Below are 15,896 nucleotides of genomic sequence, written 5' to 3'. Positions count from 1 at the left end.
ACATTCACTGCTTCCATCTGCTGAAAATAACTTCTGGTGTATTTCTATGAAATTAGAAAAGAACACTTCGGGGTTTTGATATTTGTTTGACAAAATGAGCAATTAGACGACATCCCATCAGGCTCTGGGAACATGATTTTTGACTTTTCTTTTTTAGACCAAAGGATAAATCAATTGACTAAATTGGCTCTCTTGTTCTCTCGAACTCTGCTAACTCTGCCTCATGTGTCTTAAGTGAATGCCATTAAGTTTGCCAACTGTCAAGGCGACTTTTTTGAATTCATATTTGAGGCAGTAAATATGTGTCACATGTGAGATGCGTACGACAAGTTCTGAATCTTGTAGCCGACTTAGTGCTGAAAAGCTTCTTGCTGTTCACAGCTCAGTTAACGCCTGCAGATATTTCATTCTGTTTACATGGGACGGTAAGAACTTCACTTTTGTCCGCCCTATTTTCCCATATACACTATTATTTATTAACCTTATTATTACATTTAATGGTTTTTCCATCATCTGGAGTCCTCGGTTGTCACATTCTGCTTACGGCTTTACAGCATTCTGCTCCTGAAAGAGTCATGAAACACATGTTTGAATGAAAACTTGATGAGCTCTGCGGTTTGGAGACTCACTCACACAATCACACTCTTTAGGATCCCCCGCTGGTACACCAAACAAGCTACATTTAGTTTGACACTAAGACAAGAGCTGGAGACTGACAATGAGGCAACAGAACAGGAAGAGGATAGGAAAGACCTGCGGGAAAACGAGAATCATGATGGACTTAATAATTCACAGTTTCTCTTCCAGAATCCCACATTTTATTATTTTTTAGTACTCATTCAGTACTCTTGTTAAATGCTTTTATTCCTCCCACCACCCTCTTCTTTCTGCTCTCATTTTTCTAATCTCTCGTCTCTCATTTCCTTCACATTTCTCCACCTCATTCCCCTTTCATCTTCTGTCTCACCTCCTGCTTCCTCCGTCTAGCACGTGGACATAGCCGCCCTGCTGATCAAGTTCAACACGTGCGTCAACGCCACAGACAAGTGGGCGTTTACTCCCCTCCACGAAGCGGCCCAGAAGGGACGGACCCAGCTCTGCGCTCTGCTGTTGGCCCATGGAGCTGATCCCACCATGAAGAACCAGGAGGGACAGACACCACTTGACTTGGCAACGGTACGCTATGCTTTTCTTAGAAATGTTTCACAGTATTCATCCTCATTTCTTCACATTAGGCGCCTCATACCTGTTATGAGTCAGCCCATGGCAATATCATTAGCTTAACTGACGTTTGAATGGTAAACTATCCAGACAGAGTAGCAGGCATGAAGGTGGAACAGGTTGCAGTCCAAACTCCTTGCACCCTAATGAGGCTTCCTAATAAGCCTCCTAATAGGGTTCCTTGTTTGCCTGTAGGTACCATAGTTCTTCCATAGAAAACAACACGTCACTAATGCTGATGTCCACAGGAAGTGAAGTGCAGCTAGTGATGTTGCTTACATTAACCCCACAATTCTAGCACGGATTAGAGGACACACAAATATGCTTGTAGCTGTGTATTTGTTGACAATGAAGAATAAGAATAAAACACAGTAGATGCAGTGTACCGTACAGCCGGGTGGTCATTTATAGACCATCGAGCTGAGCCTCAACTAGCACTGTTAGGACAGCCTGGGTGAGTCAACTGCTTCGTCCAATTGCATTAAACTGAAAATGCTAGATGTGTATTATTTACAGTGGCAGATTAGTTTTTAAGGCAGGGACCTGCCTCCAATATTCATCTAGTGGCTGTTAAGTGGATGAGGCGTTAGTTGAAGCATTATACTTTTACTTATACTATTATACTTTTTGAGAGATGAATTCTACTATGCATTTGTAAGTGTCATACATACAGAATCATACATTACCATCAGTACATTAATACGTCTGTCTCTCCATCTGTTGCAGGCTGATGACATAAGAGCGTTGTTGATTGACGCCATGCCACCAGATGCCCTGCCCAGCTGTTTAAAACCCCAGGCCACTGTGGTGAGTGTCAACGCACATACAGTATAACATATGTGGATATAATAATAAGCTTAAGTACATTAAGTGTGAGAGTTGTAGTGTTAACATTGAAAGGAGTTGAGGCGTCAGTTTAAGTGTTGGAGCTTAAAACAGCTGAAAGCATCGAAGCTCTTAAGACTGAAAGTTATGGGCGATTATCTTTCTGTCAAGCAACTAATCGTTAGTTGACTCAACGTCGCAGCTCTCCTGAAAGCAGTTGAACTGTCATGTGAATAGTTACAAATGGAAGCGTGTGGTAGAGATAGGTGTGGTGTGTGCACTGTTGTAAAATGTATGGACAAGAGTTTAGAAAACAAAAAAATGACTGGTTGGCCCTTTAAACCAAATCTTCTCTCTTCCACTCTCAGGTGAGTGCAAGTGTGGCGAGTACAGGTGCGGCAGGGGGCGTGGTCATCTCTCCCTCCCTATCTCCATCCTGCCTGTCTGCAGCCAGCAGCATAGACAACCTAACCACGGCCCTCGGTGACATCACCGTGGGCGGGGCCACCAGTCCTGCAGACGGAGCGTCTGGGTCTGACAGGAAGGAAGGAGAAAGTACATACAGTACGTTGTATCCTGAAAGGAAAACATGCCTACATAGTGTAAACATGTGTAACAGCTGGGTCTCCTCTAACCCTGCTGACATCACTGTGTCTCTACAGCTCTGCTCGACATGACCATCAACCAGTTCTTGAAGAGTCTAGGGCTGGAACACCTCAGAGATATCTTCCAGCGGGAACAGGTACACACACATCTTTGTTTTGTGTCTTGGAGAAGGCAAAAGAGAGAGGGAGATTTTAAGTGATATTTTCTAATGTTTGTGTTGTGTTGGTCCGCCACTTTGGTCCAGACTGCATTATCTCAACAACAGATGGGTTGCCATAAAAATTGATTCACACATCCCTGTTCCCCTCAGGATGAACTGTAATAACTTTGCTGATCCCTTAACTTTTAGATTTAGCGCCATCAACATTTTAATTTGTTCAACACTTGCATGGCTCATTATAGCTTTATAGCTAAATACTTTACTAAAATTAATGACATTCCCATCAGCCTCAACTGTAAATTGTGTTTCGTGCAAATTAGCAAATAGCTAAGACGCTAAAATAAGATGATGATCATGGTACATATCACACACCTGCTTCGTCAGCATGATAGCATTTAGCTCAACGCAAGCACCACTCTGCGACGCTTCTTTTGTAAACATTATTGAACAATAAAAGAACAATAGGGAGAGACATACAGACGGAGCAACAGAGACAGAAGAGGGATACAGATGGACGGAGTGAGGAAGAAAAATAAATAGAGAGGGGAGAGCGACGAGGAGACAGATTGGGTGACAGAAAGAGGAGAAAACAGACACAAATAGAAAGTGAAAATGTGACAGCGGGCAAAAGGCTAAGCATAGAAGGCAGTGTGGGAGCGATACGGAGAATGTGTGTTTGTGTTGTATTTATTCATGGTTCCCCTAAAGGAAGCAAGCCGTCATTAATATTCAGAAGGAGAGTGAGACTGGAGGTGAGTCAGCGTGGTGTTAATGGAAAAGTACATTTCTCTATTAGAATAACACGAAGAAGGATTTGTTTGTCATAACAAAAGCGATATACATAAGTTTAATTGAATATGCTTGATTATTATAAAACCGTACTTTTGATTCATTGTGTGGACATTTGAATATCGTGTTAGAGTGAAAGAGCATTCGCTCGTTGTGATGGTTGTGATTCTCGTCTGCTATTTCGACTTTCGACTACATCGACTTTGTTCTGTGTGAATCCTGCATCTGTTCCCTGTGTAAAGCCCCACAGCTGTGTGGCCTTTATTACTGGCTAGTTTTAGCCCTTTAGAAAGAATTTAATAGTTTTTCCAAGATGCAAGGAATTAGTAGAAGGACATACTAGCAGTTGTTTAGCTGGATCTTCCAGGTGGCAGGTTGCTGTGATGAAACTGTAAGAACCAGGCTGATGTGTCACTTTCATTAGTTTTAGGTGATTACTTCAAATTGGTGTGACAAACTGTTTTGCTCAGTAAGAGACATCACACAGGCTTCTGAGGTTGTTTATCTCATTGGTGTGATTTCTGAAATGAAACTGGGGTTTTCTATTCATTTTTGGTGCCAAACTAATTTCCAGTTTCTGTTTGGCTTGCTTCCGCCTGATGCTTGTCTCAGTAAACTCCCAGCAGAGTATTTAAGCCATGATGATTTACACCTATTACAGTAATCACAGCGACAGGAAAGTAGGTAAAGGTTACCGTTTAAAAAGCAGTGTTATCTCTGCCTCCAGCATGAATCTCATCTCTGCTCTCCCTGAAAAAAGAAAATTGCAAACGGCACCATCACAATTTGCATATCAATGGTTTGATTAATGCCATTCATTCTCTGACCTTTTCTTTATGCTGCTTCGGTCGTGAATATTTGTCAGACCCATTGTCTCTGCAATATGTCTTAGATCATTTAACTTTTGTATTATTGGCTATTTTGATGGTCAGTTTTTAGCACGACTTGCTGTTGTCCCCATTAAACACAGAACAACATTTGATACAGTTGGCAGATGTATAAATAGAAGTATGGCTAGAATAGTTATTGGACATTATGATTCTAAAATGCTATCTTACTTAAAATGTACATTATTTTGACGTGACTTATGTGTTGTTTCCGGGCAGATTTCGCTGGATGTGCTGGCAGACATGGGTCACGAGGAGCTGAAAGAGATTGGCATCAATGCTTACGGTCACAGACACAAACTCATCAAAGGCATCGAGCGGCTGCTGGGAGGCCAGCAAGGTCAGGAATCACTCGCTCACAGTGTTGAATTCTTTTATTATTTAATCTTAAAATAAACAAAACTGGTTGTAACACATTGTCTCCAACACAATCAGGCAAGTTCTCCTGATAATGTAAACCTGCTTCTGTTCAGTAAAGAAAGTTAAGAAACACTCAAAAGGCTTATTTTAAATGAATAGATCAAACTGTAGGGCTATATATGGGAATATAGCAAGTTATCATAAAAATAAAATAAAATCTTTGTTGACATTTATGCTGTTTGATTTACATTATATTGTCCTAATTCACTTTCAAATGGATGTTTGTAGGTGCAAACCCATACCTGACGTTCCACTGCTCCAGTCAGGGCACCGTGCTGATCGACCTGGCACCGGACGACAAGGAGTTCCAGTCTGTGGAGGAGGAAGTATGCGAACACACTTTTACACACATGTTCAGTCACTATGCACTTGCTACCTGCATGACTTTAAAGCAGTTTAAATCATTTCTTTAGGCAGATTTTACATTTTTAATATGTGCATCACAGTACAGCAACACTCACAAGTGCTTCTGCACCTCTGACTGTGTTTCTCTCGTAACTGAAAGAGACAGCAGATATCAGTCTGAATGGATTTTAAATTAATGAGTACCGTCAGATGCTCACAGGTCATTTAAACTGTCATTTTTACTTGAGGACGGACTGATATGAGGTCTCTCTAGACTGTTTATTATACTAGGTTGAGTACCTCTGACGTATTTTATAGTCATCAATCATTTCAGTCATTAGGATAATAACTAATTTGGGCTTCAGCCACGTCATAGCAAATCTTTTCCAAAAATGTTTCAACAAACCTGAACCTGACAGTTTTAGCTGAGTGTACTTGTGTAGTGCACAAGTCTGTAATGGCTCAAACACCACATTTCAATCTTTATAGAATAAAATACAAAATGAGTTAACAGAAAATACAACATGTAATCTAATTGTTGAATCGAGGTAGCCATTGGATATCACATTTCTTTCCGACTATAAAAACAGGACTCTCACTCGGTCTCCTAATGCCGTCCAGAGAGCTGTGTGAATCACGGCTTATGTTTTTCACAATATATGGAAATTGCATTTCATTTGCATGAATTAGCCCACACATTCTCCATTTCAACCTAAAACGCTTTGCATAAGTGTGTCATTTTAAATGTCTTCCGTCTGTGTGTTTGCTCCTCAGCTGCAGAGCACCATCAGAGAACATCGCGATGGAGGCAACGCAGGTGGAGTCTTCAGCCGGTACAACATCATTAAGGTTTGTGCTCACAATAAACACACACCACATTTCTCTTTTTATGATCACAGAGGAGGACTTTGAACTTAATTAACTTACAAAGAGATAGTCAATTTAAAATGTGGTGTCTTGTTTGACTTTTGCAAATCCATTTGAATTCTTCATCCCTCTGCCTGCAGATTCAGAAGGTGGTGAACAAGAAGCTACGGGAGAGATACGCACACAGACAAAAGGAAATAGCAGACGAGAATCACAACCATCACAACGAGCGAATGCTCTTTCACGGTAAATTAACACATAATAGTTTCCTCATCATATATTAAAGTATTCCAACAGCTTATTGCTTTACTTCCCCACTTCTTCATTAAGTCGTCTTCTTTATCAACGTTTGATTTTGCTGTTGAGCAATCTCTCAATTTCTTTCATCTGTCTTTCTTTTTCTTTTCTTTTTAAATAAGTTGAACAAGGATTCATTTGTGTGGTCCTCCATATCTTTAAAATTCTCCAAAGCTTTCTTCACAAGTCATTTTTCCTATAATCTCTGCCGCCTGTAAACTTTTACCTCTTTCCTGCTGTCATTACAAACATGTCTGAGCCAAACTCCCCCCTCGACTAGCATCGTCTGTGGCACTGAAATGTTTAAAAGTTGAACTTTTGTTTGCTGGTAAACCTGGCTTTTCTAAAGTTGAAGATGCACGTCACCAGACGAACTAGAATTGGTCCAACTTGACAGTTTTCCTCTTCATTACCATGAAGTTTAGATCCCATCTACCCTTTAGCTTCAGTCACTTCCTCTTCGTGAAGTGAAGAGAACGCAGCATCAAGGTTCAACCATTCCTGTGCTCAGAGTTGAACTTTTGTACTGCAATGTTTTCATTCTTGCAGCCTGACCTGAAGCTTGAACAAATCCAATTACATACCATTTACTATCGGTGCAATCAAGCATGTGGGTACAACCCCCGAAATAATGAAAGTATATCAACTAGTGGAGCCTGGACCAGAACCTGTGGTTGTCACAGCGATAAAAAAAGAAAGCTGGTCATCCAGTTATTAATCTTTCATGTCCACTTTCAACAACAAGGCTCAGTCAGGACACAACCCTCAGGACTGCAGCAGAGTTATGTTTCTTTAAAACTTTAAACACTGTAGAGTAGCAAAATCCCAGGAAGTCGTCGGGCTTCAGTGATGCCTGAAATTGTGCGTCTGGCACCAACGATCATACAATGTTCAAAGTCTCTTAGATCATGGATTTCCCAGGATAACACTTAGTCAAAGAGTGTCTGGACCGCTCTACCTTGTCTGGATGCTTTATTTATTTGTGATTCACTGTCTGGGGAAGAGAAGCTGTGCTAATGGCAGCGGATGCTGAATGTAGACATATCAGAGACACTATGTTTTTATTGTTAGCTACTTATATTCTGGAGCCTCTCACGGTCGAGGAAGTATTCTACTTCTTGTTTAGAAGCATGCATGTCCATACAGGAAGTGTCCCTGTCCCCGCAGTGTGGTGGTCTTAATATGAATGTGTCCTTTCTCCTGCCAGGTTCTCCCTTCATCAATGCCATCATCCATAAGGGCTTTGACGAGCGACACGCCTACATCGGCGGCATGTTTGGCGCCGGGATCTATTTTGCTGAGAACTCCTCCAAAAGCAACCAGTACGTGTATGGGATTGGTGGAGGCACAGGATGTCCCACACACAAAGACCGCTCCTGCTACGTGTGCCACAGGTGAGATGTGCTATATTTTCCCACAATGCATTGCACAAAGGAACAGAAGGAAAACATTTGACTTACTTGGCCGTTGTATTCCAAAGCTGCAGTTTTGATAGATGTCAAATTGGCGCTTCTGTCATTTCTTGTGTACCAATTGCAAATGTAGTATACACTATTATTATGTAGTATGGAATTGGGACATAGATGGAGAGCTAGAATCACTTGTTTTTTATTGCAGGAAGCAAAATTAAACTTAATTTATATTAAAACTAATATTATTAGTAAAAATGTAGGAGTTAAACAAACAAATATTTATGTGACCTTACCGTTGACAGCATCATTCTGTGTGTTTGCATTTCAGGCAGATGCTATTCTGCAGAGTGACGCTGGGTAAGTCGTTTCTTCAGTTCAGTGCGATGAAAATGGCTCACGCCCCCCCGGGACACCACTCAGTTATAGGACGACCCAGTGTGAACGGACTGGCGTACGCAGAGTACGTCATCTACAGAGGGGAGCAGGTCAGTACACACACACTCTTTCAGTCTGTTCATACGTGTAAAACATTTGTTACATAATTGTTGCTCCAGTTCCATTTATAAGTTAATCTGTGGACTATTGTGCTTTTTGAATGAATTGATTCATTTTGTCTATAAAATGTCAGCAGTCTAAAAATCTAAAAGATATTCAATTTACAGGGATCGAAAACAGAAAAGCAGCAAATCCTTACATTTAAAAATACACCAGGATTAATCCATTATAATCATTTCTGTTCTGTTCTTCAGCACTCGAAACAATGAGCTTAATATTTAGTTTTACTTAGATGTGATGTGTCTTTGTCCACAGGCTTACCCAGAATACTTGATCACCTACCAGATTGTAAAGCCAGAGAGTCTGGCCGCACCGGCTGCCCCGTCTGAGCAGAAGTCCTAAAACGCACTCACAGCTGGATCCCAGGAAGGCCAGTGCAATGGACCAGAGCCACTCTCTGAGAGAACTGAACTAGAGGGTGTTTCAAACCTCACATCCAAAATTAAAGTCTCCAGAGTTAAACTTGAGGTGGGCAGTGATCAGACGACCCTTGGAGTCAGACCTGGATGTGTCTAAACAGAAGAAGGAAAGGAGGAGGAGTTTCTGGGTGTGATACATGCTCAGTCCAAAGCAGCAGACAGCAAAATCTATCACATTCTTTAATTAACTGGGTCTAATTTTGCGGGAGAAAATGCAAATGGTTTGGTCAACGTTTCTGGAGGTCCACCAGTAATCTTCTTTTTTTAAATTTGCAGGCCTCTGGCTTGATCCTAAAAACCATTAAGAAAGCAATTACAACAGGACACAGTCCAAAGCAAAACAAACATCCCTGATTTTGCACACTGCTGATGTACTGTAATCCACCCCCAGTTTTTAAATGTGTTGTTTTGATATTGTGTCCTCTTTCAACTTTGTGCATCATCCGCAGCAACAAAACAACACCCTGAGGCCACTTCCAGAAACAGCGATTGTCGTGCTGAGAGAACAGAAATCCAGTACATTTTGTGTTTCAACTTGTCATATTTCTACCAATGAGACTCATTCAGACTCAAAACAACACACAGTTCTCTGTCGTCTGACATCTTTTCTGCTGTAAGCAAAGAAGAAATTACAAAACAAGTGTGAGCAGGGAGAAGTAAAAAAAAGATTACAGTGGACAAAAACCCAGAAGTCAATAAAGGACAAAACAAACAGACCACGACCCCCGGCTGCAGACTTTCCACTACAGTCCATGTACACCGGGACCATCTTCTAACCTACGTCCAGCAGTCCAACCACACCTCAAAACAGAGGACAGCTGCTGCAAGCTAAACCTCCAGACCAAGAAGTTTTCCACACAGAAAAACGTCATTTAAAAATAATGTTTACTTGGCCGTAAAAGCACCTTTTAGGCAGAGCCGAGTTGTGACAAGGCAGCAACCTGAGACATCCTGTCAATCAAGCCAACATGCCCTGAACATACTGCTTTCTCTGCCTTAATTTTCTGGAAATTATTCCCAGGTACAATTTTAAAAGCTGACTTTGTATTGACTAAAAATGATTTTGTTTTCCAATTCAATCTAATACTGTGTTTTGGAGTCCGTATCCAGCGGACATTATATGAACTACATCTTCCACATGGACAGTCAAACATTGTGGTTCCTGCTTATTTCAGCTCAGATTCAAACTCAGTCTCTCACCAGAACCAGGAGGGCCACAAGAGACCAGACTGTGACAATGTCAGATGTACAAACACATACACACTGCACACACACTTCAGACACAACCTTTCCTTCACTAAAAGCTGCACATGGGAACTCAAAACTACAACAGCGTGGAGAGTTTGAATCAAAACCGAGAAATGTCGTCAGGCGATTTCACTAAACTGCAAACAGCAAGTTTACCAACCCAGCTAGTACGTCATCCTTTATTCCAAAAGTACAGAGATACAAGATAAAAACATTAAGTCAAGCTTGCTGTCCATTTTCTTTTTGTTACATCTTCTCCTTTGGTGTGAGAAGTGACTGTTGAGGGTTTAATTTGGAAAATAATTCTCTTTGAACTTGTGATTAATCCAGATCTTGTCACCACATTATATGACATGACTTTCTGATACACCTGTGTGCCACTCAACACATCTGGAGCGTCTTTTTGTTTCAGCGTTTTCATGTCTCTCACATGGACCCACATTACCCTGTTTACATGAACCTGCTGCCTTCTTGCCCTTTTCCTCTCTACCTGTAACTGCTGATGCCCCCTAGTGGTGCAACGGAGGAATTGCTGGCTTGTAGTATTCTGTTGAAAACAAATATACTGTATATCAGGAAGGCATTTATGTTGGGACTCATTTCTAAACAGTGCTACTTGTATTTTCTGAACACTATTCCATTTTTGTTTTCGTCCTTGTATGTTTCTTTATTTTTAGTTCATCTTTATACTCCTGAGTTTACAGTGGTCAATATCTTAGCAAGCCATTCAGCGGGCTGGTCACAGGCTTCAACAAGATATTTATATAAGCAGAGATCTGCTCGTTGATGATGACGAAGAGGATAATGGATATGTTATATTTAAAGATGCTTTCACATTTCTGTTTGTATTAACCATTTGAAGTGACACTAACATGTACGACAAACCTCATAACAGCAAGATTAGCAAACTCCGTACGCTTGAACTGTTCGTTTTTTTTACTATACTGACCATGTTTTTTCTGTTGATTGCTTATTATTAATGACACTGTACATCACATGGGACCACACAAGTGTTGTTTCTTTCATGTCCATCACGTCCAGTCCAGTCAAGCAGTGCTGAGGTCTTTGAAAGTCTTTGAAACTGCAATGGAAAGGGAAATGGCCTCAACAGTTATTGAGAATGGATAGATTGCTTTTAAAAATCACTTGGAAACACAGTACGATATGTTTACCCAACTCTAGGCAGCAGCAAAAGAGAGATAGTTAAGATCAATTACAAGATCAAAAGATTTTTAGACATCTGTGAGGGATCGGACAGTTCAATCTGACAAAGCTGCTCTGATATTTCTTTTCACTTCATCCTGACAGTTAGCATTACAGCGTCTGTCAGTCACATTACAGCTATTCACTAAGGTGAAGATGAAGTTGGTCTGAGCCAAACACACAATACAATACAATCAATGTTAAGTGTGAACTGAGCCTAAAATCTGTTAACCGGTAACTCAAAAATAAAATCGCCCCCGAGAATATTAAACAAAAATGTTGTCCGACTATTTTCAAGCTGGGAAATGTTCACACCAACCTTTCCCCCCCCCCAGTTTTGCAGCCCATACGTTTCATAGCAATAGTTCATCCCAAAACCAATGAATGGAAATTTGAACAGCAGAACATTTCAGAAAAGTACAAAGTGATTCATTGCAATAGAACGGAAATTAACTAAACATTAAAATGAATAGTAAACGGGATAACAACTGATGACTAAACTAAGAATGAGAAACTTTAAGTGTAATGGGAAAAGGGAACATAAAAACGTTGCAGAGCTGGGACAGAGTTAACATGTACACAGCATATTGCCATATGTAAAAGTGACTGAGTTGACTTGCCTGATAGACATACTTCTTATTATTTTCTTGTCTATTCAATTATTGTTTTTTCCTCAAGTATATTTTTTGGCATTTCACAAATTTCAAAAATCAAGTTTAAAGACAGTTGTTGAGATACTGGACAGAATGACCCGTGTTGTCCCTGATCAGAGTCGGCACTATGACAAAGGTTTGAGATAAAGCTTGGCTCTCTTGGCAGATACAGAGCAGGTGGAGTTTATGGTGTTGACCGCATTAAGATCAGCAGCACTGTATGAGTTATTAGCAGAGAGCCCTGGGCTTTGTTTTACATGAGACTGTAAATAAACTAACTCCAGATGGGCCTTTTAACGGGTCTTTTATGGATGATGTTGAGTTCATTTTCACTCACTTCTTTTCCTTTGAAAGACTTTTCAAAGACTTTTTTTATGTGATAACTATTTGAATTGTGTTTAAGCTGGCCTGTCTCTACTTATCTGTCTCAAGGGCCAGTTAGCCATCTTGTTGTAAATAGTTTGGATGGGTGTGTGTGTGTGCGTGCGTGCGAGCGAGCGAGCGTGTGTCTTCAATCAATCCATGCCTCCTCTTCTGACCTGCCTTCTATCAAAAAGCCACCAGTTTAATTAACACATTTCCTCATCAGTAATGTTTGACCTCCTGTTGTACAGACGGTTGTACAGAGCTGCTGACCAGCTAACATGTGGAAGAGAAAACTCCTCACTCTTGTACAGAAGAAAATCTTAATAAAAAGAACTTAACAAAGTGTATTTCTGTGTTAGTCTTATTCTTAGTTCAGTTTATTGTATGCACTTTTTAATTCATAATGCCTCTATTATTGTTGTTGTGAATTCTGTCAATCCACAAAGCAGTTTTAAATATTCAGTATGTCGAATGTAATCCGGACACAGAGAGATCTTGCAGACTAAGAGGGTTCATTAAAAAAAATTTAAACATTTTATTTTCTCGTCTGAAATTAGGGAGGGCAGTTAACCTTCTTAAAAAAACACCAATTCATATTGTTTTATGTACGGTTCAATGGATTGTTCTGTATTTGTAAGGAGATTAATTACCATGAGAGAAAAAATCGTTAGGCAGCTCAACCAAACAAAGAACAGAAAGGAGATGAAATTCATCAACCGAAACCCTAATCAGGAATGGATCGTAAATCAAAATGGTGAGAAAAAGCTAAATCATCAATAGCCCCACTGGAGCGACCTTTTTCCTTTATCAGGGCCAGTTTTTCTCACCAAAATAAGCACTCACTTAAGCAGTGATCCGTTTCAAGAATGGTTAGTGGGGAAGCCAAGTCCGACCAGACTAGATTTGTAGCAATATTGTATTGTGGTGCAAGTCTGGAGGCCCGGGAGCTACCGATATTAAAAAGAAAAAACACTTAAAAACATTGTTAGGATTTTTTTTTAGAGTGGGTTTGTATGAGGTACTTATCCAAAGTCAGTGCATTACCTGAAGTAGATGGACGCCAGCACGCCCCCGGTTTAGAGAACCAGCACTGAAGTAAAAAAGGCCTAACTACAAAACAAACAATATCAGTGCAAGTGTATAATACATGTTGAATATTCTCACTGTTTTACATTGCCATGAGACGGCCCTTTTCAACGGGGGAGTGAAGCCGTTGTATGCTCTCTTCAAAGCCACCATACTCCATTGAGCAAACAGCAATTTAACCTCGCAGAACACTGGGGTTGTGCTGGTCTATCGCTGCATTGTTTGTGTTATTGTGTGACTTTGGTGTTTTAAAAAGGGTTAGTTGGATTCACAACATTTACAATAAACACAAACAAACTAACCGATAGAGGCAGCAGTAGACCAGCAATCCTCGTGTTCTGTGGAGTAAAATGACAGTTCTTTTCAAATGGAGTCTGGCGGCTTTTAAGAAAGCAAAGATAATGGCTTCAGTTCCCCGTCGGAAAGGGCTGTCCCATGGCAATCTAAAACAGGGAAAGTCTTTAAAAACATTAGTGTAAACTGTTTTTTTGGGCGGGTCTTTTTGTAAATGGCTAAAATATATTCAGCTGCTGACCCTATCCAAACTATGCCTTTACATCAACTAGAAATTTAATTTTGCATGAGAATGCAGAGGATGTTTGAACAATTTTAATGTTCATGCAAAATGCGTGAACTGCGAAAACAAAACTGGGTGGGATATATCATCCTACGGCCTGGGAGAATCCTGGCATCATAGCCATGACTATCTCATTTTCATAAAAAATGTGATCATAGCACGATACAGAATATTTTTCACATTCAGTTTCATTAGTACTGTAGCGGTGTTGTGATTTGGAGTGTACTGAAAATTATTTGACTGTACAGTTTGCAACTAAAATAGTATTTTGTCATAATGCACATACAAATGAAAAACAACATTTCAATTTAATTAACAGATTATTATCATTATTATTGGCATCCCTGGACTTCCACAATGTTAAACCACATATCTTTAACATTAGTGAACCACAGGATGACATTTACAGTCACATAAACACAAGCAATGCACTTGTGTAGCTACATGACTTGCACATGTTTCTCATCCATCTTCTTACCATACAAAAATGTATGCATGAGTGGTGCAGATATTGAATAAGAATACCACTAACCACCAACACCATCCTCCAGAAGTCTGTAATCTGTGCCTATATAGTAGACTCCACAGGTTAGCTATCACACAGTATGCAGCTCAGTTTACAGTCTAAACAAGAGAGGGGGGGGGGGATTGACTGACACTGACTGAACAAATACATACATTCAAAGTGAAGAAGATCCTGTGGGTGTCTGTGCATACCACAGCAATAACATTAACAACTGAAATGTTCAGGCAAACAGGGCACACAAATACAACCCCTGTAATTGAACGGCAATGCACACAGCGGGATGTTAGCCTAAACTAAGCTTAAAGAGACAGAGAGAGGGTGCATTTTACTCACGGATCATTTTCCCTTTCTTCGTGAAGGCAAAGTAGTTAATATATCCATCTGGGTTTTCTTACTGCACTTGTTTCTGCAATGGCAATTATACCGTGTGTGCAGTTGCTGACACAAACTCCTCATCGCCTCCCTCGTCGCTGGTAGCGACAGCTGGTATTATTAGCAACAATGGAAAGCACGATAACTTTCCCAGTTCTTCTATTTAACGTTAAATTACGTTTTATTAATTGTCTAAAGCTTTTTTTGAGTTAGGTGTGCGAATGGCAGAATTCAGAATTTTCGGAGTCCTGTCCACAATTTCTCAGTCACTTCACGACCCCATCACTGTTCCGAGGCTACTTTAAATCATCAGCTTCACCTGGCGTGTCTCCACCACACACACTGACTGACGATGACAGTCGGTACATCCAGGGGGCGCTGTTTCACTCTTTTGGGGGAAGCAAGTCAGAGAGGAGCAAGGCCAGGTATAATAGTTACATTTTGGTAGAATGTGGTTAGAATTAAAATGTTGTATGCTTACACAGTTCTGAAACTAACAACTGTAACATGTGTCTAGTGATTTGTAATGGCAGTAGTATTTTTTATTAGCTATAGTCATACTATACTATTACTTTTTTACGCCATACTATATTTTCTCAAGCAAAGGTCCGGAACATCATAATGTTTAACGTGCGTTATGAATTAGTGTGATATATAGTAAAGTAGCCTGGTAGCTGTATCAGCGTCTGCACGTCATCAACAACTGAGTGTCAAATCAAAGAAAGAAAGCAACATTCAAAAACATTTCGACAATATTTATTGTTAACATTGAACTATACAGATATATAATACTGCAGATATGTATCTTAAAATAAAATGCTTAATTTTAGAAAAATAAAATAAAGTTTAGCAGCAGCTTGAGTTTGTCTTTGTTAACTGTTTCACATCTTGACTTAACAGGTCTTCACAGAACACTTTCTTGTCTTTGTTGAAGAACAGTACATAAACTAACAGCTGAGCATTGTGAGAAACATCAGTGGACTCCTCTACAGCTAAGCCTACACATGGTGCCTTATGAAGGGCTTCATCCAGCTGGGCGAGCACATCCTGGGTAAATATTTC

General features: G+C 40.2%; 1 protein-coding gene across 2 annotated transcripts in view; it reads left to right on the top strand.

Moving 5' to 3' along the window:
* tnksa (tankyrase, TRF1-interacting ankyrin-related ADP-ribose polymerase a) overlaps positions 1 to 12,612 on the top strand; it is an 81,226-nt gene extending 68,614 nt beyond the window's left edge. Inside the window, exons 19-29 of one of the 2 annotated variants that reach the window (XM_029444089.1) lie at positions 988 to 1,176; positions 1,948 to 2,028; positions 2,415 to 2,610; positions 2,709 to 2,788; positions 4,708 to 4,828; positions 5,137 to 5,234; positions 6,028 to 6,102; positions 6,261 to 6,366; positions 7,625 to 7,811; positions 8,158 to 8,314; positions 8,640 to 12,612. In XM_029444089.1, the coding sequence (XP_029299949.1) occupies positions 988 to 1,176; positions 1,948 to 2,028; positions 2,415 to 2,610; positions 2,709 to 2,788; positions 4,708 to 4,828; positions 5,137 to 5,234; positions 6,028 to 6,102; positions 6,261 to 6,366; positions 7,625 to 7,811; positions 8,158 to 8,314; positions 8,640 to 8,726 (1,377 nt within the window). In that variant the 3' untranslated portion in view covers positions 8,727 to 12,612. The remainder of the gene's footprint in view (positions 1 to 987; positions 1,177 to 1,947; positions 2,029 to 2,414; positions 2,611 to 2,708; positions 2,789 to 4,707; positions 4,829 to 5,136; positions 5,235 to 6,027; positions 6,103 to 6,260; positions 6,367 to 7,624; positions 7,812 to 8,157; positions 8,315 to 8,639) is intronic. The other variant, XM_029444090.1, reaches the window with a different exon arrangement.
* Positions 12,613 to 15,896: the final 3,284 nt, after the last annotated feature.

This window comes from Cottoperca gobio, chromosome 12, assembly GCF_900634415.1.
Source record: "Cottoperca gobio chromosome 12, fCotGob3.1, whole genome shotgun sequence".
In the NCBI taxonomy this organism is placed as follows: Eukaryota; Metazoa; Chordata; class Actinopteri; order Perciformes; family Bovichtidae; genus Cottoperca; species Cottoperca gobio.
Note: the sequence above shows the minus strand (reverse complement) of the source record. Positions and strands in the feature narration are given on the sequence as shown.